The sequence below is a fragment of the Trachemys scripta genome, chromosome 5, assembly GCF_013100865.1.
Source record: "Trachemys scripta elegans isolate TJP31775 chromosome 5, CAS_Tse_1.0, whole genome shotgun sequence".
Taxonomy (NCBI): domain Eukaryota; kingdom Metazoa; phylum Chordata; order Testudines; family Emydidae; genus Trachemys; species Trachemys scripta.
The window spans coordinates 105,332,476-105,357,321 of record NC_048302.1 but is presented as its reverse complement, the minus strand read 5'-3'; the positions used below and the strand labels follow the sequence as shown (position 1 = coordinate 105,357,321).

The following is a 24,846-nucleotide window of genomic DNA, read 5'->3' as shown; positions in this document are numbered from 1 at the left end:
CTGTTTCATTAGCACATATACATACGAATGAGATGGCTTTAAAGGCTTGCATGTGAAAAACAAACTCACAAATGGCTGAGTCAAGTGGAGTAGGTAAATGAGCTTAACTCTTACCTAAAAAGGTCTCCTTGGAAAATAGTTCAAAAGAATAGTCTCGAGTTCTGGAAGCTACATGGAAACTTGCATTTTCTCTTCGTATACTAGATATCCCAGTTCTCTGAACTCATCATCGTGTCCTACCTCTTCATTTTACAGCCTCTAAACCTTCCCTCACTTCTTCACTGATTTTCCCCAAGCCTCTCCATTACCAAATATATTGTTCTGGCTACTAGTAAGTAATTTTGCATTGAAAGTAAGGAACATTGTTAAAATCCCAAGTATATTTACATCAAGCATAATTTGGTTTGTTGCCATTCAAGAGAGAATCTGTTTTAATTCAAAACTTAGAATTAATATATTTGATTTCTGTATGAAGTTAGTTAAATCTCATCTAATTGAAGCTGATTCATAACTACTTAGTAATTCTAGTTACTTTGTTGGGGTCCTCTTTATCCAGTCTAGTTGAACGAGCAGTCACTAGGGAAAGAAGTTAGCTTCCAGCCCAGAGGAAGCTTATTGATGATCTTCACTAAAGGGGTATAGGAATGGATAATGTCTGAATTACAGGAGGCTCAATTATAGATGGCTGTTAATTCAAAAATACTGGGGGAAATCCTCTCAGAAATGATATCAGTTAATATTTATCATAATCTAATGTTTATTTAATGTTGTATGTATGTGGCTCTGTATAGAGCAGAGGCACCTGAACTGTGGGGTGTGCCCCCCTCGGGGCGCACAGAGGAACATTCGGGAGGGTGCAGCAGGGCCCAGGCCATCCCTTATGGGGGGCGGGGAGGGAGCGCCACCCAGCCCCTCTCTGCTCCCACCTCTGCTCTGGCTGAGGCCCCGGCTGTTGGCCTTGGTCCCTGGCTGCGGCCCCGCCTCTACTCCCAGCCCCAAACCTGTCCCCATCAGCCCCCAGCCTTGGTCCCCTTACCTCTGTCTGCATCCCCCTTTTCCACCCCATCCCCGGGAGCCGCAGCCCTGCTCTCTGCCCTAGCTCTGGGGGAGGGAGGGAGGAGGCATGGACAGGGGTAAAGGGAGGTGTGACCCTGAAAAGTTTGGGGGCCAGTGGTATAGAGAGAATGAAGACATGGTCCATACTTAAATCTTATTGTAATCAGCATACTTATTTACCTGAAACTGAGCTTGGAGACATAATCAGTCAGATGGACATTTCTAACAGGAAACTTAAAAGTAAACCCTAAGATTACTTTTAACAATAAGGACAATTTCAAGCTCATTGTGTCCCTTTAAGGTAAATGACTTGATGGCTTGAGACATTGTCCGCTATGAGAAACTGAGTCTGAAGCAGCTGTACAAGACAACACAGCCTCTTAAATAGATGCAAACAAACTAAAAAACATATTACTTTTTTATATACTGTCACTAAAAACACCTAAAATTAGATTAGAGGAAAGAAAAATGTTTTATAGTTTTTTTTAGTTTTTGTGTGTGTCACTTTCTTCAGTATAGTTGTGTTTCTGTGCGTCTTTCACAAGTATTATGGGAGAGAAAACATCTTAAATTAGAAAATCTGATTTACTTTTAAAATTTGAGATTGACCATATCCTTTTAATATAAATAAAACCCAAGCTCTAAAGATATCTATCTTAAGATATATGTGAACAAAAGTTTTATTTTGAGTGGTACATTTTAGACAAGCATTTCATTTTAATTATAAACTTGTGAATTGACATTACCATTTTAGTGTTACTATTCAACTCCTTGTTTAGACCAAAATTAACAAGTACAAAGCAGAATATCGTCAATGATGGCAAACTATTTCCCAAGTCTATAAATCTTAAAATGCAAGTTGTGAATTTTTCAATAAAACTGTTGTGACTAATTCTTACACTTCAAATTATTATGTGAGTACATGTTACTTAACTTTGCATTTTTTTCTTAGAAAACTATTGGAGTGTTCAAACCAAAATCTGAAGAGCCTTATGGTCATCTGAATCCAAAATGGACCAAATACTTTCACAAGATCTGTTGTCCTTGCTGCTTTGGCAGAGGCTGCCTTGTTCCTAATCAGGGATACCTTTCTGAAACTGGTGCCTGTCTTGTGGACACCAAACTAGGATTAGGAGTGGTACCTAAAACTAAGGTAAAAGAGTTCTTATTTAGTACACTACAACTTAAGTATGCAGAATAAACGAGGATACGATATTGCAATGTAGAATCAAATTGAGTATTTTTATCCCCAACTTGAGAGAGAGAAACTAATATTGGAGAAAAACAACTTTATGTGCATTGCATGAGCCAGTGAGAGAGGGTTGAATAGAATCAGAGTTGGGGCGGGGGGGAGAGGCAAACTGGGGTCCAGTGGCAAAATTGTGTCTAATCACTATAGCATGCTCCTCTCCAGAACCTGTAATGGAACCTAGGAGTCCTGGGGAAGGGAACCCACGTTACTCTGCCTTCAGCAAATAGCTGTTAAATCCACCAGCAAAATGCATGTCTCATCCCTCTCCAATGGTTGGTCCACATAGGAAATAATGCCTACTATTGCAATCAACTGTCCCCTAGCCTCAGGTGATGAGGTCTGCACTGTGGATATAAAGCTCCAAATCCTGCTGATTACCAATGTGGGGGATCATTATGCTTTTGTATGATGGCATTTTTTTAGTTTAAAAAAAACCCCCTAGGAAATAGCATTAAAAATGCTGCTTTGAAGTTATTTCAAAGTTGCAAATTCAAGCACTCAGAAGTTAGGAAATGCCAGAATTGAGATTCTTCTTGCAGCTTTAATTCATCCCTTTTTGCATATGTAGTATGAGACCGTCTTTAAATATGTGATCATATTATTTTTTCTTCAAAACAACTCCCTAGTTCAGTGCCTAGGATGGATAGTGCTGTATGAATATATCAAAACTGTGTAGCAAAGGGAGGATGTTGTCTGTAGAACCTCTTGTCTTGTGTATTGCAGAAGGTGGAAGTGTGGTGAATAGTGAATGAAGCAGGGGACTGCAAGAAAAGAAAGGATGTTGTCCTGGTTAAGGAAATGGAATGCCTATTTGGTCACTAATTGTGTGTGCATTTGCTTGGTGCTCAATGTGAGACACTTGGGGCCAAATTACAAGAAGTGCTGAATGGTCAGAACTGCAACTGAAGTCAGTTGAAGCTGTGCTTGGAATGTATAAAGTTCTATAAAAATACCAAGTCCTCTGAAAATTCAGCGCCTAGGTGTCTAGACACTTTGGATAATTTTGGCATTACTCTCTCCAGGTCTACATTCCCCAGCCATAAAATGGGGATAATACCACCTACTTTCATGTCAATATTATACAGATAAGTCATTAATGTTTGTGAAACACTCAGACACTTGTGAGAGCACCATAGAAATGCCCACGAGGAAACTAATAATTTTGTATTCAGTACAGAATTTGGATGATGAGCATAAATAAGACCTGGGGGAGAGAGACTGAATGAGAGGATTAAAAAATATTCAATAGTTATATATTCATTGAATGAAGCAGAGGTCCTGGGCAGAAAAATAGTACATGATCTTAGACCAACATAATTTGGCCCCCTTTTGCATATACATTAAGGTTGCAGAAGGTTGGGCAACTTTAATTCATTATTTTCTAACTTCTGAGTGCTTGACTTTGCAATCTTAATATTCTTTTAATGTAGTTCTTTCAGTATAGTGGTAATACAAAGCATTGTAGTTTAAAATAGGGGGCCAGTTCTAAGGACACTAGTCTAGAATTTCCAGACCTTTATGTACATTTAAATTTTCTGCCATCTGTAATGTTGCATGTGTGCAGCTTTTTTTCATTGAATTTGCTTGTTTTTAAATATTGCTATTTACTTGGCATATTTATGATTGTTAGAAATCTTATTGTAAATCTGTAATTGAAGTGATAAGCAATTTTGAGCCATGTTTTAACTTGGATATTTTTAAGGTTGTCTGGCTTGTCAGTGAGACCTTTAACTACAGTGCAATAGATCGTGCAAAATCAAGAGGAAAAAAATATGCTTTAGAAAAAGTGCCAAAAGTTGGTAAAAAATTTCATCGAATTGGACTACCTCCTAAGGTAAGTTCTTCTGAGAAGCTTTGCATTGTAGTATTTTGTTAATGCCTTGTCTATACAGGATATATTTTACTGAATCAAAAAGAGGACACTTATAGGTAGCTTCAGTCACAGGAGAAGAAAGCTGGTATTAGTTTAGGGTATGTCTACACAGCAGCGTGAGCCCAGGCTCAAGCCAACCCCCCCTTGCGTCCACACATTAATTGCGCTAACCTAGGGCTTGGACCCAAGGTCCCAGGATCCTGTAGGGCTGGAGGGTCCGAGCCCATGTTAAACTGGGATGTAGGGTCTGAGCCATATTGTTTTGCTGGGTGCATGTGGCCCCGGCTTGACTCGGGTCCCGGAAGTCCTCCAGATGTATCTGAGTTCCTGGCTGCAGAGAAGCAGCGCTGCAGGCAGCCAGCGCAGTAGCCAGAAGCAACCTTACCACCTGGCCAAATGCGCTCCCCCCTTCCTGTTCCATCTCCACTGCTGCATGGAGCTTGCCTGGAGCAGGGAGCAAACTGGCAGGTGGGAGGCAGTTCCTGGTCGCCAGGATATTGGGGGTCATCCCTTCCCAGGCTGTGCTGATCTGGGTGCCCGATGCTCCTGCTCCCTGCGGTTCACATTCTGCTCTCTGGCCCCTCAGTGCCCTCCCTAGTGCTGCACGTGCAACGCGTGCACTCACAGGGGCAAGCGGGTTCCAGACTCATAACTTCCCTGCAGCCTCCCATGGCGGTGGCTCTAGTTGCTCTTTGCTGTTGCACAGAACTTGCCCAGAACAGGGAGCAAAGCTGACAGTGGGAGGCAGTTCCTGGCTGCCAGGATGTTTGGGGATCATCCCTCCCCTGGAAGTGCTGAGTCAGGAGCTCTGCCACTCCCATTCCCTGCAGGGCAGCTGCTTAGTCCCTGCTCCATTCTCTGGCCCTTGCTCCTGGGCACCTGGGGCTGCTCTTCCGTGGGGCTGCATATGCAGAGGCAGCATCCACTGTGAGGGCAGTGAGTGGGAGCCAGCCTCAAAACTTGCCTGCAGCATCCTGGAGATCCATTATCCCTGCCTGCTGGGGTGCAGCGGGGGCAGGGATAAGGGATCCCCAGGGGATGATGAAGCACATTGTACCCCCTGCCATGGATATGTACTTTACTGCTTCACAGCTGGCAGCAGCTAGGTTGGTGTGGGTGGGTGGGTGGATGTGTTTGTGTTTTTCCTCTGACATCTACATTTTATGTCAAACTTCCAAACAGACAAAAATAAATATAAAAAACAACCAAATGAAAACACCTTCATTGAACATCCTATTGTAAAAATTAAGAATTGCGAAGTTTTATTTTAATCGTTTGAGAGTCCCGGAGACCAATGTCCTAATTATCCTCCAAACTGGTGCACATGGGCATTTTCCTGGCAATGTGACTCAGCCTAGAAGTGGAGAGCCCAGTTCAGATTAGGCAGCAGTTAAGTATAAAGCCTTCTCAAACTGCAGTCATTATACTGAGACTGCCACCAAAGGAGCTAATTATGCAGATTATGTACTCCTTATGGAAGTTCCATCAATAGCACCGCCACAGTTAGAAAACAGGGTGGGCAGTAGAGTTTCCCACAGTGCACCACGTTCCTAGGGCTAGAGTCCCAACATGGGGGAGCGGGGGCGCAAGGCATTTTGGGATATATTTACTTTGACTTGGGTGCACTGCAGTGTGGATGCCAGAGCCCTGAGTTCGAGCACAGGTCAGAAAATTCTTAGCCTAGGGTTAAAATACAGTATAGATGCTCAAGCCCAGGGTTCCCTGACACTAATCAGCTGACTTGAGTCCCACTAACCCTAGGCTTACATTGCTGTGTAAACATGCCCCTATTCAACAAAAAGACTGCCAGCCTTGGCTAGCTTTAAACAAATTTCTGTCCACAAAGCGTATCCCTCTATTTAAACATATTTTAAAATCTGGTGACTTTACTGCATCATTTTGCATTTACACTTTCTACCAAGAGCATTCTAAAATTTACTGTCTCCCCACTGTATTTGTTCTTTACATCTTTCTTTTCTTCTTCTAGGTATTTTTTCCTGCCTTTGCAGTCTATTTTCCCTTCAGTATCTTTTCTATATTGTGTAATAATTGTTGACTCTTTCCCTCCATCTTTCTTGTGGTGTTTTCTCGTCCAGCTGCCCAATGTTTTCAGTCATTCCTTTCCTCTCTTGGTTTCCCCATTTCTACATAATGCCCACCTTCATTTTATCTTATAGAATCTCCTGTCTCCCCAATCTAAGTCTCACATAGTACTTCCTCACCCATAAAATCATACACATGCTCTTCTTGCATCTCCAAAATCTCTCAACAGTGTTCTCTTGCTAATCAAGCAAATTCACACATGCGGGCTCCCCCCATTATCTGCTCACACATGCAGGCTACTCACAACAACACTCCAAATGACACTTGTTACGCATGCATTTCCCAGAAAGTCTCTGTCCACTCACATAGATGCATAGCAACATGCAGTCTTTCGTTCTGAACACAAGCACAGCCTCTCTTTCCTCCTGAGTGTTCTTTCTTTGCTGTATGCCCTCTCTCACATGCAGTTTTCTTTCACACAGTTTTCTTCTTCCTCAGATACTGTACTATTGTGGAAATGATTTTTGGGGTCATGAAAGTCATACAAAAGTACTCTTATTTTAAAAATTTTGTTAGTATTGTTGCTGCTAGTTCTCTGACTCAGACATGAAAGGTGCATATTTGTGAGAATGGAGGATTTTCTCCAATAACTTAATGTTCTGGATGAGTTTATCATGAAATACTGAACCAAGCATCACTGATGTTCACTTTGAGCAGAACAGCAGTTTTAGTAGTGTGTAGTGTCTACAGCTATTTGACTTTCTTGTTGCTCCAAACGCTGTTCATGACTGCAAACACTTAGTCCGTTGGACTGTTTTGTGCCTGGTAAATATAGAGCAAATTATTGAACAGATGTAGAAAACAGATATTTTGACTGGTGAAATAGAAGAGCTGGGACATTTCAAGGATCCCAAAAGAAGTTCTGAGATGCCAAGATTCATATGAAAAATGAGGACTGGTCTAGAATCAGGATATACGCATACAGTCACTTTAATCTACCTCTGTTGCTTCCACAGTTACTTCACTACTGCTGTGAAACATTTCTATTTTCCTTTTGCCATCTCTTATATGGTTCCTGAAGTAGTTCCAGTTTGACTGGATTGAACTGGTCTCAAATTATGACAATGGTAAAACTTTTTAGCTTCTGCTTTTCTTTCAGTAAATTTATATCCTGTATCAATATGCTTTGTTTTGATTTTGAAGATTAAAATATTCTTTTCTGACATACTGCTTATATGCAAACTAAGGGTAATCATAAAGAAATCTGAAAGTGGAAATAGGTCAGTTGTATTTGAACCTATAAAATGTGGTTATCTAGAAATTGGGACAAGGGACTATTTTGTTGACGTAATACTTCATATAGCTTACTCAGAGTAGTACTGCCAAACACTTCGTGTTCAGAACTCGAAAGGACATCGTTAGTTCTTTCAGTTAACTTTTAACCTTCATCTGTTTGATTATATTTTCTAAATGCAGATTCTTAAAATTGCAGGTTGGCTCCTTCCAGCTGTTCGTTGAAGGATATAAGGAAGCTGAGTACTGGCTCAGGAAATTTGAAACTGATCCTTTACCTGAGAATACTAGGAAACAATTTCAGTCACAGTTTGAGAGATTGGTTGTTTTAGATTATGTCATCAGAAACACAGGTATCTAATATACTGTCCCCCAGATTATATCTGTTTGCTCATTTGAGTCAGAAATTGTGCTGAGTGAAAGTAAAATTCTTCTAATACATTTCACATGCTTTTCACAAATCTGAAACTCCTTGGCAGATGAACTTGTGAAATCCGTTGTAGCTACAAAAGTTTTGTCTTAGAAATTTATCAACTATCATATCAGCCATTTAAGCAATTTTTAGCTTTTGGAAGGCACACAAAGGGCTAGAGCAATATGTAACATGTCAAGCACAGAACCCCAGCCAGGGATTAGCCTTTTGATGTGAATTGGGGATATTTGCTGTCCGGTTTCTCCTCCATTACTAGCAGAGGGAAGTCTCCCAGGACCTTTGCCCTTAACTTCCACTTCCCATATGCTAGCCAAGCTGTGTGGGACACACTGGGGTTTCAAGACCACTTAACTAGGAGGAGGAGCAACATCTGCTGCCAGATCTTTCTGCTGAGTAGAAGAAGATGGCAGCCCAGTTGCATATCACTTTAGAACTGGTCCTATTCAGCATGAGCAAGCCCTGGAGGAGAACTGTGAACTTTGGCCCTCAACATCTCATGCTGGGCAAACTTTCTTCTTTGTAGTTACAGGCTGATGTTCTGTTGCAGGCTATGTAGGTGCCCAATTTCCTCATGAATGTGAAGGTAGTTGGTATGGACATTTCCTCCACTGCTGTGCCAGTAGTGGGTTCCTTCTTTTGCTCTTCTACAGGTCCTATCACTGCCATTTCCTCTTCCCTTCCTCCTCCTATTAGGGATGCAGCAGGAAAGCCTGTTGAGGATGCATATGACTTTAAACTCCCTGAAAGACGAAAATATGAAGATAAGGATATCATTGTGCTTTCTGGTCACTGTTACGGTCTGGCAGCCAGTTTCCAAGCTTGATCCCAGTGTCTCCAAACTTTTATGGATTTTCATGATCTGTGCCATATTACTTTAAGGAGAAAAAGTTAAAAACCAAACATGTAAAGCAGCATCCACACAATCAAATTATGCACAAAAATAGCAATAGTGGAACAGCAAAATGTTCAAAGTTTGGATGCTTATCTAAACCTATGAAGGATCTAAATACACCAGCCCTCTGTCCCCAGACAATCCCCTTTTACCCAGCAGACTCTGTGAAAGAATTTACAACATGCCATTGTGTTTTACTGGTAGAGAATGGCCTCTTAGGAATGAAGATTGTCTTCTGTTCCCCTCCTCGCAGCATCTTTGGATAGACCTTTACTCCTGGGGAAATTGTGCACCAACAAATTAAAAATTCTATGCATGATATTGTAAAATTATGCATATTTTATTTGTCAAAATAACACAATATAATCATGCTAGTTTCAATTATTTTGGTAATTTATTTTGAAATACCTATCAGCAAGTATGTTGTAACAAAACAGACAACAAAAAAGACTCAGGAAATGTTTTTTGACAAATAGATTCCTTATTAGGCATATTAATACAGAACTTTGAGTAATTCATTTAAACTACTATAAAGAAACGTATTTCCTGCACCCCTCACAAGCAGTGCAAAGGCTTGGGGGAGTCAGGGGCAGTGGAAGAGCTGAGGGGAGAGGGAAGTAATTGCTGGGAAGGAGTCTGGGAGTGAACCTAGAGGGTTATGGTTTGGGTTTTTCTAGTGGCCGAGGGCAGGGGGGGAAGAGGAGTGGAAGGGATTGTTAGGGATTTGAGGAGCCTCCTCCATGCAGACCAGAGTTGACCCCTAGCCTCTCCCATTCAGTCATGCACCTCTGCCCTTGTCCCTGTGTGTCGCTGAACCCCCACTCAACCATCCCTACTCCCTTGTCCCCATGTGGCCCTGCACCCCCACTCCAATTCATCCCCGGGTTCAATGTTGTCACCCCACTAGCTCCTGTACCCCCACCCCAATTTGCCTTGCCCTTTCCCCACCAGCAGCCCAGAACCAAATTCCTACTGCTGCTACTGATACTTCTCCCCTCCTCCCCCCCCCGATTTGATTGGAGAGAACATACACAATACAGACAACTTATTTTGAGAAAACGGGTTATAATGAGTTCTGCTGACCTTCCTGATATTACATGGTTTGCTCAGCCAGAAAGGGAAGCTGAACTACTAGTGCATGACTCAACACAAAATTTGAATTAATAACATGAATATTTACATCTTTCCAGTTAATCTAATACTCGCTTTTTCCCCCACAAACTCTAAAACAAGTGTGTTTTGATGGAAAAAATATTTTTGTGAATATTTTCCCTTGTTCTTCTAATAAATATCTTCAGTTCACAATAGAAACAAATTGTTTTACAACGTTATTTTAAGATCAGCTAATTGTAAAAGACTTGCAAGTACCCACAACAACTTTTGTTTCCCTTTTTGAAGACAGGGGCAATGATAATTGGTTAGTCAGATATGAAAAGCAAGATGATGATATTGATCTTTCAGATAAGGTAAGAAGAATTTTTTTTTTCAAAACTAGTCAGTTGACTCATAAAATTTGAGCAGTTTAGCTGGAATGCTGACACACAATGTGCCTTAACTCGGAATGTGATAGTGTACTCTTTCTGGTGAAATATGTGGATTTCTGGTCAAATTAAAATACAGCGTGACCTTGATATAACAACTAATGGACTTCATATGGAAGTGGAAGCAACATTTTGTAGCACATGTGCTTTAACAATAAAGCTGTCTGCTAACATACAAACACAGTATCTTAGCTACTTTATTGATATGCTCTATTCATCTAATATTTAGTCTTAGTTTTGTTGATTTATATTAGATCCTTTGGGCTGTCTTGATGTAGTTGCTTTTGCTCATTTATACTGTTTACAGAGGTGAATAAGTGGATCCAAACCTTATGCACTGGACTTGGCCTCATTTCGAGTACTCCCACTTAATGCCTTTATTTTTATTTATTGTTTTGTTCAGTCTTTAAAGCACTTGTGGTGTTGCTAAACCAGCTATATTAAAAAAATTAATAATGCAGTTTACTGTATACTTAATTCTGTGTATACCTTATGGATATTTCAATTACTAGTAACTTGAAAATGTTCTTACCCTAGGATATCCAATGGACTACTAGTAAAGAACCTGTTATTAAAATTGCTGCAATAGATAATGGTTTAGCTTTTCCCTTTAAACATCCTGATGAGTGGAGAGCATGTGAGTATTGAGTTCTTTAACCTTCAATTTGAGGGAATATCTGTCTTCAGACTGCTATTTGAGAATACTTACTATATTTTCACCATAGTAACTTTTGTTTTTATTGAACAATGGTGTATTTTTTTTTCCTCGAGAAAATAAGCGAATACTGAGTGGCTTTTTACTGTTTTTTGGATCGTGTTTGTGCTTCGTAGTCACTCGCTAGCTTGTTTTTTCACCCCACCAGTAATGGATGTTACTAATAGGATGCATCGATATGAATACCTACTTAGTTATGTGGGGTTGGAAGGGATTTGGGATGCATCTTTCATGTGCACTTTCTGCTTGCTATCATAAAATTTCTCTTGAGTGTTAAAATTCCCATATTATTTCTATAAACGGGAATGGTCCTATTTCTTCCTATTACAAAACAAGCTATTCTTCATCCTTTTGTAATGCTTATTGAAATTAGTAGACAAATACAAAGTGACATATAACTTCAGCCTTATTCTGTTGCACAGAGGTTAAGATAATCTTTACCTGGGACAGCAAACTTAAGTACCGTGGATGCTGGTTAATACCAATACCAATCTTAACTTTTAGTTAAGAGCGACATTTTGCTGAGAGTTGATCCCTAATGGGATTTTGGCTATTGGCCTCAGGCATGCTGCTTATTAACACTTTTTGGAAGAAAGGCAGGCAAACTTGTGAGGCTGCAGCCAGGGAAGGAAGCACTGAAATGTGCCAGGTACTGGCCACAGGCTGGTGTGTGGGTCTGCAGCCAGGGAAGTTACGTCCCAGTGCTTCCTTCCCTAGCTGCAGCTCTGCAAACCTGCCTTCTGCTTATGGGCAACTTCCAGATAATGTAATTTTTTGCTGAGAACTGAGAGGTTGCTAATAAGCGGAATCCACTGTATTGGTGATACACCGCTAACTCGATATAACACGAATTCGGATATAACGCGGTAAAGCAGTGCTCCGGGGGGGGAGAGGGGCGACTGCGCACTCCAGTGGATCAAAGCAAGTTCAATATAACGCGGTTTCACCTATAACATGGTAAGATTTTTTTGGCTCCTGAGGATAGCATTATATCGAGGTAGAGGTGTACTAAAATTAATAAAATTTATACTGAACAGAAAAATAGTAATGCTCTTTAATCTCAGCATCTAAGCTTCTTTAAATTGGACAAGATTGGTGCAATACTACTTGTAAAAATAAAATATGCATCTCAGTGTAGTTCAAAAGCCTTAACTCTGGGGTGCAGAGTTGCTTTTCTCTAAAAAGCATTATATAACGTACATAAACTTCATCTTATGTTCTTTCACAGATGATAGCATTGAGAAAAAACCCTTGCAAGAGTTGTTAATTTTTATTTTTCAAGCTATTTTAAGAAAATATCTTAGCAAGTTAAGATTGACCTTTACTTAAAAATTATAGTTAGATTATATTTTGTAAATCAGATCATCTGGAAGTAGTTTTATTTGATCATAGACAGTATTTCACTCCAAGACAAACTACATAACTGATGGGGAGATAGGGAAAGAGACTTTTATTTTGGAACAAGTAACCTTTTTAATTCCAGTAAATATTTGTTGTTACCCTAATTACCTTTTTAAAATTTCTTCTGTAGTCTCTGAAAAACTAAAGCCTTTACAGCAATCAAATTTAACTTGTAATTACAGGCAAACACAGTGAATGTAATAGTGGCAAACAAATTTGGGAATATGATATATGTAAATAACCTTTGGTAACTGTTGACTGACAGATGGTTTAGTATTTTGATACCTAATAGCAAGTTATTTCTTAAGGTTTCTGCCTGTATCAGATCATTTGATTCTAATGTCTACCTGTTAATTAATCAAGATATTGAACTGTTTTTCCCATTAGATCCATTTCATTGGGCTTGGCTTTCTCAAGCAAAAGTTCCTTTTTCCCAAGAGACCAGAGATTTGATTCTCCCTCGTATTTCTGACATGAACTTTGTACAGGATCTTTGTGAAGATCTTTATGAACTGTTCAAGGTGAATCAGAATTCATTTTTAATTGAGAGGGGATAGTTAATTGAGTAGTATATGTGGAAGGAAAACTTAATTGTTAAAAGTTAGCTTAGAAACTTGAATTGCTTTACTTAATTATTTCACAATATGTGATACTACTTATGCCTTACCTCTAATGCTAGGATCGCAAAAGGAGTACATAGACTGACATATAGTAGTCATACATCCCCCTCTGTAAATGTATGTCCTTGTATTGTTCATGAAAGATTTGAAATTGTTGGTAATCAACTTTATTGATGGGTAATAGCCTCCTTTCTTACACTTACATTTTATATCATCAATTAAAAATCACTAAACTAATAATGAAAACGTGTATTTAAATACATTTGTCACTTAAGATGCCTGGCAACATGTACTTCAAATAAACAGTAATAACTTGGGGGAAAAGCTTCACTCTAATATCAGGTATTAGTCCAGCTGATACATATTTAAAATATTTCATTTTACATGTGCCTTCAAAGTGATATTAAAACCTGTGCCATTCCATTAATGAATGGGCTTCCAGAGAGAGGTTTTGTCAGTTTTATTTTAAGATATTCAAACCATATATTGTCGTGAGTACACACACACACACACCCTTTTACTCTGCTTATTAAAGCATTGAACACAGCTATAATCTTAGTAAAGGGGATTTATATAAATTCTAATCTTGTAAAATATGAACATTTATCATGCTGAATACTCCAAATGACCATGGTGGTGGTGGGGCGGGGGGGCATTGAGCATGCAATTCTGATTGGAAAAGTCGGGTCCTGAAACACATTCATTAATGTAATTTTGTTTGTCTGACTTAAAATGATTAAAACACCACAATCAAAATTGGCACTAACTAACACCCACTGTTAGTCACAGCAGAAATGCAAAGGATTTAATGGATCTGGAGACAGACATGTCCTTTTTCCCATATAGGTAGTTTCTGCACATTGGGGTTGAGTAACATTTATGGAAAGGTGGTTTTAAGCTTGCACTGTTCCTGCTCATTCTGTTCCTGTTATGTCTTAAAGGGTACTGTCAACAGAAATACTCCACTTATATCTGAAACTTTTTACTGTTATAAGTAATACCTAATTAATTAAAACTGAAAGACAATAAAGAATCTATTTTCAGTTACTTTGCGCAGTTTATAGCTCTCTGTTTTATAGTCTACTTCCCTGTTTCCCTTAAATAGCTCACCTTGTGTGGTCCTTTCGCACAGTAATAGGTGAGAGACATTTTAAAATGCAGTTTCAAAACCACAAAAAGAGAGACCTGGGGACAGCTGTAGTATCTGAAACTACTTCTAATTCACTTTGATGCTGACAGTGTCTAAGTCCAATCTGTCATCTTTCACAGCTACTACACTTAATTTTATAATTGCTTTTGTACTTGGAATTTCCTTCCTAGTTATGGTTTGTCACAATCATAAACTTTAAAATTTTACAAAAGATCAGTTCAATTGTTAGAATAAGATTGTGTATCCAAATACATCTGGTTTTAAGAATGGTAAAATGTTTTGAAAATAACTGCTGTGTTTTTATTTTGAATAAAGACCGATAAAGGATTTGACAAGGCTACTTTTGAAAATCAAATGTCGGTGATGAGGGGACAGGTACGGCTGATTTTTAAATTCCTTATGACCCATTTTAAAAATTTTACCACTTAGTAAGATATTTAATATTGTTGCTGTATTTCTTAATAGTTTCCTGATTTTTCAGATCTACCTGAAACTAACTGCTGTTAAATTGAAAGGGAGTTATGGGTGATTAATATCTCTGAAAAACCTAGCTAAATGGCCATGAAGACTGAACTTAATGTTTCTTTCCTAGAGGTTGTTTCCATTCATTAGGATAGAAATGAGGCAGCAGAGAAGCTTATATTGATGTTGGTCTTTCTGTCTGTGTTTTACAGCTAACGAAATTCCATTTCTGATGCTATTAATGTAGCATCTCTAACAAACTCTATAATAATTCAAAATCAAAGCTTAGTAAAAGGGTTTTATGAACTTTCAACAAAATATAGTGATAAACTTTGATTAATAAACTGTATTTAGAGAAACTGGCATACAGCTAAATCAGCAATTGAGAAAATGAATTAAACTAGCAGTTAATTTGAGATAAATGTGAATGCTGAGGAAACGTCACCTGACCTTAAGAGTATGTTTATTTCTTGAAAGACAGTTTTGTGAAACCTAGCACATTCTAAGTGTGTGACAGAGCAACAGGAACTCCTTACAAACCATTCGTTGTACCACATGTTTACACCTTGGGATTTACAAATTAAGTGCATTTCAGTTAAACTGCAATTCAATCTTAAAGTATAGAATTATATGTAGTGGTTTTATTGAGACTGAATTCTGATCAAAATACATACTTTTTAGTATGATGTTTACACAGTGAATTATTCCAGTTTGAGTAGTTTAGCAGTTTATGTAAATGCAGATATACCTGCTTCCTAGAATTATTGAATGAAATATCAAAAGGATAAATTTCTTTCCACCTGTCTTGTGCACCTCTGGAGTACTAGACTTAGCTGGCTTCTCTAGCATGTAACACACAGGTTATGCTCATTTTGCATCAATCATTAGTTGGTTGGATCGCTTTGGGGTTTATTTTTAATATACAGTAACCCTCTTGGAGACCGAAGTCTCTGCCACCATAACTTTAGAATATTACATTTTATATTAGCTTTCTAGTCAAAACATTGTAAGCCAGTAGATCTCCCATTGAAGTTACTATTTTAAGTTGAAGTGCTAGTCTGTGTGCTAATTAATGTATGACTTGAACATAAGATTTGATTTGACAGAAAGCATGTCTTGTCAACAAAATTTATTTGATTCTTTTTTAGGAGATTTACAAGTTTGGGGGTTAAGTATGTTGCATCTATACAGTTACCTTTGACTTTTGTGAAGCATTTGACTTAGTACTGTATTACATTTTGTTTAAAAAAGGGCACTATAAAATCTAGAGCGCACATTGAATAGATTTAGAACTGGCTTACTGACAGATCTCAAAGTAGTTGTCATTGGGGAATCATCATTGAATGGGGGTACTTTTTGAGGGGTTCCACGGGGATCAGTATTAGGCCCGATGTTAATCAACATTTTTGTCAGTGATCTGAAAGTAAATATAAATACAATGCTGATTCAAATTTATGGATGGCACAGACTGGTGGAAAAGGCCAGTCGTACAGAATAATCTGGATTGCTTGGTAAAGTGGGCCAAGTCAAACAAAATGATTTTAATATATCCAAGTGCAAAGTTAGAGGAATGAGGAATGCAGGCCAAATCTACAGAAAGGGGGGCTGTATCCTGGAAAGCAGCGACTCTGAAAAGGATTTAGGGGTCATAGCGGACAAACAACTGAACATGCGCTCCCATGCAATGCTATTGCAAAAAGGGCTAATGTGATCCTTGGAGGTAGGGAAGTGAGTTTTACCTCTATATAAGGAATTGGTGAGACATAATGGAATACTCTTCAATTCTGCGTTCAGCATTTTTAAAAGAATATTGAAAAATTGGAGCAGGGACAGCAAAAAGCCATAAAAAATTATTGAAACTGGAGAAAACTGCCTTGTAGTGAGAGTCTTAAACTAAATAGATTGAACTCTTTATCAAAAAGAAGATTGAGATGACTTTATTACAGTGTATAAGTACCTTCACAGGGAGAAGAGAAAGGGCTCCTAACTCTAGCAAAGAAGGGCATAACAAGAAACAATGACTGGAAGCTGAAGTCCGACATTTTCAAATTAGAAATAAGTTATACACTCTTAACAGTGAGAGTGATTTAATCACTGGAACAAACTACCAAGGGAAATGATAGATTCTCTACCCCTTGATGTCGTTAAATCAAGACTTGGATGCCTTTCTGAAAGAGATGCTTTAACCAAAAAAACAGTTATGAGGCTCAATACAGGGATAGCTGGGTGAAATGTAATGTCTTATGATATATAGGAGGTCAGATGGGATGATCTAATGGTCCCTTCTGGCTTTAAACTCTATGAATTTGTTTTCCTTGTGCTCATGATTTCAGTCTGAACAATGCAGAAGTTATGCATGTTCAGTTTTACAGTGGCATTGTACAGGGTTAATCTGACCCTTTTCACAGAAGTCCCTGGCATTGATACTGCTTTTCTGCTCTCTGAGTCAAATATGGTCCAAATATGGTAAACTAAGTAGCTGTTCTGGCAAAAAAGGCAGTAAAAGCATATTTGTCAAAATGAACTGTTAGGCCTGGTTTCTGAAAGAACTTATGAAAGAAGTTTGGTGTGTGGACATATGAAAGTCACATCCCCTTCTTCACAGAGTTATCACTGGGAAGTATTCATCAAGCACCAAACTGATTCAAGTGAGTAACCTTCTCATGACACGCCGGTAACTTGCCACTGAAAACTGATTATTTAACAAAAGAATTCTGCAAAACCTTTAACTTAGAATCAAGACAAATTCTAGTTTAGAAAAGCCTTTTTAAAGTAATAATAGAGATCTAGCTAAGATTTTACTGTTCAATACCATATTCTCTTAAGAATTCTTAGACCCTTTTGTATTCCAAGCAATTTTCTGAAGATATTTCAGGAATTACACCAAAATGTCTGACTCACAAGAGTCATTGGATTCAGCACAAACTGAGTAGGCCTAGCAGTTACTAGCTGCATTAAGAGACATTCTCTTCCCTTAAGCCATGTATCGTTCAGGGATCCATGTAACTAAAAGCTTAGACACTTCTCTGTGTAAAGGCTATAATAGCATCACTAAAGTTCAGCATAGTCTGGATGCTCTAAAACTTTCCATCTTGTAATGTAAAATAGAAAAAAAATTGTTCTGTTTCAAAGGTTCCCAGGTTCATGAAAGACATGAGGGAATAACTAGGATAACTGCATTTTAGATGGGTTTTTAATTTAGCCTGTAATCGTTCTCTTGTGATGTGAGACAATCATTTCATAGCTAAAATCTTAGCTGGCAGACTTCTAGGCTAAGAAAATGTTGATGGCCCTCCTGTGTTTTAAGATATGGGTTTCTTTGGAGATATGATAGACTATGTAGACCTGAAAGCATTTCTGCATTCTTAACCTATTCCGGTAGTTCAGAAAGAACTTGCTTCACAAGATGTATTTAAGGCAGGGTTTGGTGTGTATGCTCTCGAGAGAAAAGATTAGTGGAACATTCAGCTGCCCAGTAGTAACTTACGTTGTTTTACTTGCAGATTCTTTAGGAGAAAGATAACCGAGGAAATAGAATTACCAGAATCCTATGGGATTGATTTATTTTTAAGAGCAGCATCTAAACAAACAGGCTGAACAATCAAATTTTCATTGGGTACCACTTATTTTATTTTATTTCTGCAGATACTAAACCTCACTCAGGCATTAAAAGATGGAAGGAGTCCAATTCAGCTAGTTCAGATGCCACGCGTGGTTGTGGAGCGAAGTAGTACTGGAAGTCAGGGCCGAATTGTTCATCTGAGTAATGCATTCACACAGACCTTCCATAGCAGGAAGCCTTTCTTTTCCTCCTGGTAGTAACATAAGAGGAAAGTCAATGTCTGTAATTTAGTAACCTATTTTACAGAAAAAGGCTCTGCAATAATGTAATTCTGCTGTATACCGAAGGCTCTGACTGCCAAAACCTCAAAACTTAACTTGAAAATGTAAAGATTTAAGAATTGTATTTTGAATGTAATCAAAGTTTACAATTTTTGTGTCAAAATTGTGAATCCTTATGTCAGGGAATGAGAGGAAATTGTCTATACTGTATTTTTATAGGCTGAATTCATACTAAAGGGAAAACTTAGTTTACATATTCTAAGAGACTACTTTTGAATACAACATAGAAAAAATGCTTATTGTTGGATATAAATGTGAGCACACAATTATAAACTGATCTTTTTTTATAGACGCTTTAGAAATGAAGCATAGCATGTTCTCTTTCTTTGATTGTAAAAATACTATTCAGTGTTACTGCTTACAGATGTCATAAGTTATTCCATGGGTTTTCATAGCCTAGTGAATTGGAAAATATTAAAATAAAATGGTCATGCATTTAAAAAAGTGCATTAGTTGCAATTTTTGAAACTTGAAAAATACTCCAAAGGTTTTTGAGTTGGGGACCAAAAAAGCACATCTTAGTTTAATCAGAATTAGGGCAAATTTTTGCCCTCATATGTGTACACAACTTCATTTGGCCTCAGTGGGAGTTATGTCCATGTATTGTTGGGTGAAATTTGGTCTTTTGCCTTTTAAGGATCACTTGTATATTTAAATAACTTATGGAAAATTGTCTGTAATATATTTTCTCCATAGGTACCATTCTATAGTTCCATCATGACAACAAAATACTGCATCGTTTTGTTTAGAATTGATGGGTTGATTGCTATTCAATGGAGTATATTAACTGACACCAAAGTAGTTCCCTGCCATTGTTGATTGATGAAAACACTGGAGTGTTGGTTGTTGAGCCACCCCACTTGCAACATTTCAATTTAAACACTCTCCATTATTTATTGTGGACCAGCAAAAGCAGAAAATAGATTGCAATGTGTAGAGTACAGCAACACTGTCATTGGACTCCTTGCAACCCCATGTTTGTCTGCCACTTATTTGTTTTTATGTTGAAGCTACACAGTTTAGGCTCATCTTCCACGTCTGTGGCTTATGTAATATGGTAAATTATTTTTACTTCAGTGATGTCCTTGAAAGTTAGGATCTGTGGTGGGAGAAAAACCTTTGTTACAAATATTGTTGCTTTTAGGAAACCTACAGTTTTTAAGTATTTCAGACATTGCTGTATTTTATAATTCCAAGCAATACTATTAATCCCAAGAACAAAATCCTTGTATACTGTTTTATATAATTTTGGGTTGATGTACATATTGTAGCATGTCAGGAATTCACTTGATTTACTAAAATGTCTAAGCCTTAAATGTATAACTTACTGGACTGTGGTGTTTAAAATAAGATGGAGGCAGCCACCTTTATAAGGTTCTATGGCTTCAGTTTTTAGCTGAACAATTTCTTAAATTTTAAAGAGTATATTTAAGGTATTGGGCATGCTTACTTGCAACAATAAATGTCAGTCTGAAATGGACAGTTTGTGCCTCAAGTGTCTTATTTCTTAAGCAGGAAGAGGGCCTTAACTTAAACTTTTGTAAAGTCTGCATCCAAACCACTTTCTACAAGATAAAATGTACATGCATGTAGAACATTATTAGAATTTTTTCAATATTACATATAATGGGAAAGAGTACAACAAAAAACACCTGCAATGCCATTAGTACTATACTAACAAACTTACATTTGTTTCTAATAAACAGTTGGATATATTGGATACTAACTTTATTTTGTGTACTTAACATTCTGTTGAGACTTGCTGTGAAGAAGCTGTTCAGCCATTCATCTATGATGAGAGAATGGTTACATTATTTAGCTAGTTAGTAAATATTCTTTACCTATCTAAATTAATAAGCACCAACAACAGAAGAGACGGTGAGTCCTGAATCCTGCCATTTCTATAATCACTTGACAAGTTATTTAAATAATAATAGTAAAAATAATAATACTCTGCAGTTTCTATCATTTCCCTTATGTCAAGAGTCACAATATAAACGCATGTGCTGCTGCTCTGTTACAACTTGTCTCCTGCCAATGAATAGTAAGGAGCAAATAAGAATTCCTCTTGGCTGACTTTATAAATACTGTGAATAATATGCTTGTGAAACAAAAGTGCAGGCAGCTTGACTCCAGCTAATGATCTATAGTTAGATACTCTTAAAAACATGTTATTTTATTTTCACCTGATCATGTCCTTTTGTGTTCTATGCCCATATGTTGTCCAAGATAGCATGTACTTGTCACACTTACTCGTCTACACAGCAAAGGAAAACCCATAGCTGGCCTGTGCCAGCTGACTCTCAGACTTGCAGGGCCAGGGCAGTGGGGCTGTTTCATTGATGTGTAGACTTCCAGAGTTGGGCTGAAATTCAGACTCTAGGACCCTGCAGGGCCCGGGAGCCCGGAAAGCTACACAGCATTGAAACAGCCCCAAAACCTGAGTCCCATGAGCCTGAGTCAGCGGGCATGGACAAGCTGCAGGTTTTTCTTTGCTGTGTAGATATATCCTTAATTACCAAGGAGGAGAGTAGGATTTTGCACATCCCTTTTTTCTTTGCTATTTTAGTGGAGGATGACTCCTTGTTTTAAATTGGGGGGGGGGGAAAGGGAGGCGGGTGCGTTCGTGTGTGTGTAACATTTGAGAAGGAGCAGAGGTCCTATGGAGTCACAAGGACTGCACTTTTACTATGGGGAGATATGCTTTTCACCTGCTAGTTTCAGAACCAGTATTACTTAAAGAAGCAACTGTCAGAGTCAGAAGGACATTCCGTGGTAGTTGATTTCTATATTTATCTGCTAGTTGACAACCTCCACCTGGCAGCTAAGAGACCAGCTGGGTTTTCTTATCATATATCTATAACTAGTAACAAAGGTTGTGCAGGCTAAATTCTGCTCCATGTGACATCTATCCCCTATATTCAGTGGGGTTGTATAAATGTACCTGATGAGCACTCACTAAAGAATTTTGATTGAGAAGGAATAGAATGCAGTTCATCTGATCTCAGCTGTGTTTATTCTATAGGCAAAATTTGTTTGACTGAAGTTGGAAAACAACTCTTGTGCAAAGGGATCAGCTGCAGGCGTAAACTTTTCCCTGTGCTGAAGTCAAATTTCAGAGTAGGCGCACAGCGAGGCCTATTTGTGCAAAACCACCCTTTCCGTCTGTGTAAGTTAATGTGCATGAAAATTGTCAACTTAAAAGTTACCTTTTAAAAGTATAAACAACTTGAAAATGTGGATGTCGCACTCCAAGAGCAGTGATATAGAAAAATCTGATAAAACCTATTAAAATACAGTTCCAGTTCAACTGGTTCCTGTTGCAGTCAAAGGAGTAGGCTTCCCCTGCATTACACCCACATTTGAAAAGCCTGTTTTGAATGTGGCTGAATGATGAGAGGTGTGAGCACCAAGGCGCAGCTCTTGCAGAACAAGAAAAGCAAGGGCTAGGTGGACTCTCAGCTCTCTCCCCACCTCCAGAAAGGAGGTCGTGTTTTTAAAAGATGTGCGAGAATAAATTTTGAAAATGGGGTCTGGGCCGGGCAGGTGCAGCCAGGACCGGCTCCAGGTTTTTGGCCGCCCCAAATAGCCAAACAAACAAACAAACAAAAAAAAAAAGCCGCGATCGCGATCTGCGGCGGCAATTCAGCGGGAGGTCCTTCGCTCCGAGCAGGAGTGAGGGACTGTCCGCCGAATTGCCGCCGAACAGCTGGACGTGCCACCCCTCTCCAAAGTGGCCACCCCAAGCACCTACTTGGTAAGCTGGTGCCTGGAGCCAGCCTTGCTTATGATCAGTATTTAGCAATCTGCAAACTGCTGTATTATACAGCCCTCATGAATGGCAGATTCTGCCTCCAGCTAGCAACTAGGTCTTGGATTAATGGGTTTCTGGTTAGTAGCACAATGACATCCTTGATATCACAGTTATCTTTTGTGGCCCCAATGAAATTGACCATTTTTTGTGTGTGATCTCGCCCAACTAAAAAAACTGTCCGGTAGCAACACCAGGCTGATGTACCTTGTGACTTTCATTATGGCTTCAATATTCACCGTACCCCCATTTCTATTGTCTCTGACACCCTGTCAATGCCTTTTTAATGTTCACAGGAATTTAGACAGGGCTCAAAGCTAAGAGCTTGTGTACAAGGGGGAAAAAGCCTGGAGTAGTGAGTGCAAATAGCTATTGATGTGGAATGGTGGTGTCAATGCAGAATAACTATTGCAATGTAAATCTACACCCTAGCTCTTTCATACTAAGTTCCTGCTGAAAACCCATCTTGTATACGATCTATAATTGTTTCATCTTGCAGAGAAAATGGGGGATCCTCCCCATAATTTCTCATATATTTTAAGTCCTTCCCCGACTGGTAAATTGTGGGGGGGGAAAGGTTTTAATTTTAACTTTCTTTCTTTCTTTCTTTCTTCCTTTCTTTTTTACTTTGTATTGTCATTTTCGTGTAAGTGTTCCATGGAAAATTTTGAGTTTTGTGGGAAACCTGAATTTCCGCCCCTGGTTTACAGCATTCTGTCAGCTGCTGAGAACCACCAAAAACCTTTGGCCAAACTCTTTACAGTTTTGTGATGAAAAATGGAATGCTTTCAAGGCAATCAGACCCTTTTCACAAAAATTCACATTTAGTCAAAAACCCAAGTTTCCATCAAAAAATGTTCTGATAGAAAATTTTTGACCAGCCCTACTTGGAGGAATATACAGGTCCACAAACACTTGGGAAGGGGAACATATTATTTCAATGAGACCAAAACACTCACTGCTGATAACATTTAATGGTCCTTTTCCTTCGCTGCACATGGCTTCCCTCTCTGTACAGAGTTCTTTCCAACCTTGATTTTCATAGATTCTAAGGCCAGAAGGATCCACTGTGATAATCTAGTCCAACCTCCTGGCCACACAGACTGAGACATGCCCCCAAAATAATTCCTAGAGCAGATTGGTTAGAAAACTATTGCATCTTGATTTAAAAATTGTCAGTGATGGAGAATACCTTATTTCCAGTCTGATTTTGTCTAGCTTCATCTTCCAGCCATTGGATGTTAGACCTTTGTCTGCTAGATTGAACTACCCATTATTAAGTATTTGTTCCCCAGGTCGGTGCTTATAGACTGGGATCAAGTCACTCCTGAACCTTCTCTTTGCTGAGCTAAATAGATTGTGCTCCTTACTCCATCACTATCAGGCAGGTTTTCTAAACCACTAATAATTCTCGTGGCTCTTCTTTGAACCCTCTCCAATTTTACTTCAATTCCTTTAAAGTGGACTTCTCTGAATGGCCAACAACTTAATCAATGCGGGGGAGTGTCCCCTATTGGTGGATGTAATCCTCCTCACATACTCACAAGCCTTTCTGTCTCACTCCCACTTATTTTCCCGTCTGGGACAACTTTTGTATCTCACCCATTCTTCTATTTTCGAGAGTGAAAGTTTTAAGGCTTCAATTTAGAGAAGTGTTGAAGAGAACTGAACACCCAAGTCTAATGAGTGTTAATGGGAAGTGGGCATCCAAATCCCTTAGGTTGCTTTGAAAGTCTCAGCTGAAGAACATCAAGTGCTATGCCCCTAAAATGGCTCTGGATTGGGGTGAATAGAGGTAGGTTGTCTCTGGCCAGGGCGTCTCCTGAGCAACTGCAGTCTTCCTGAGCTACCGAGAACTTCCTGAGGTCTCTGGGAGCAGACTCACTGCACAAAGATCTATGGAGGCTTGAATGGAGAAGTGTAGAGATGTGAAAGGGATACCCTCATCCTTGCAAGCTGCCTTCCTTTATTTCTCCATCACCCGCATTGCCAACATGATTTGTGCTTTCTTTGCCTTTCTGCAGTTCTCCTGAAATCAACCATTTCTTCTTTGATGTCCTCCCTCTGATGGAATTGTCATTTGTACACACCTATTGGAATAAGATAACTGTGTTCACAGGTGCTTTATTCTTTGCAGATACCCCTTTCTTCTCATACTCATCTCTTATATTAAAATAATCTGCACCGTCCTGAAGATGCTGGCAGCTGAGGACAGACACAAGGCTTTCTCCACCTGCTCCTCACACCTCCTTGATGTGACTCTGTTCTATGGCTCAGGAACGGTTGTGTATTTACACCCCAAATCAACTGGCTCAAGGGACATTGACAAACTCCTCTTCCTTATCTACACAGTTCTTGTTCCAATGCTTAACCCCATCATCTACAGGCTGAGGAACAGAGA

General features: G+C 38.9%; 1 protein-coding gene across 3 annotated transcripts in view; it reads left to right on the top strand.

Moving 5' to 3' along the window:
* Positions 1–20,114, top strand: part of PI4K2B (phosphatidylinositol 4-kinase type 2 beta) — a 39,495-nt gene extending 19,381 nt beyond the window's left edge. For all 3 annotated transcript variants that reach the window (XM_034772644.1, XM_034772645.1, XM_034772642.1), the window contains exons 3-10: positions 2,009–2,209; positions 4,011–4,142; positions 7,717–7,870; positions 10,241–10,308; positions 10,921–11,020; positions 12,887–13,020; positions 14,585–14,644; positions 18,377–20,114. In XM_034772644.1, the coding sequence (XP_034628535.1) occupies positions 2,009–2,209; positions 4,011–4,142; positions 7,717–7,870; positions 10,241–10,308; positions 10,921–11,020; positions 12,887–13,020; positions 14,585–14,644; positions 18,377–18,550 (1,023 nt within the window). In that variant the 3' untranslated portion in view covers positions 18,551–20,114. The remainder of the gene's footprint in view (positions 1–2,008; positions 2,210–4,010; positions 4,143–7,716; positions 7,871–10,240; positions 10,309–10,920; positions 11,021–12,886; positions 13,021–14,584; positions 14,645–18,376) is intronic.
* Positions 20,115–24,846: the final 4,732 nt, after the last annotated feature.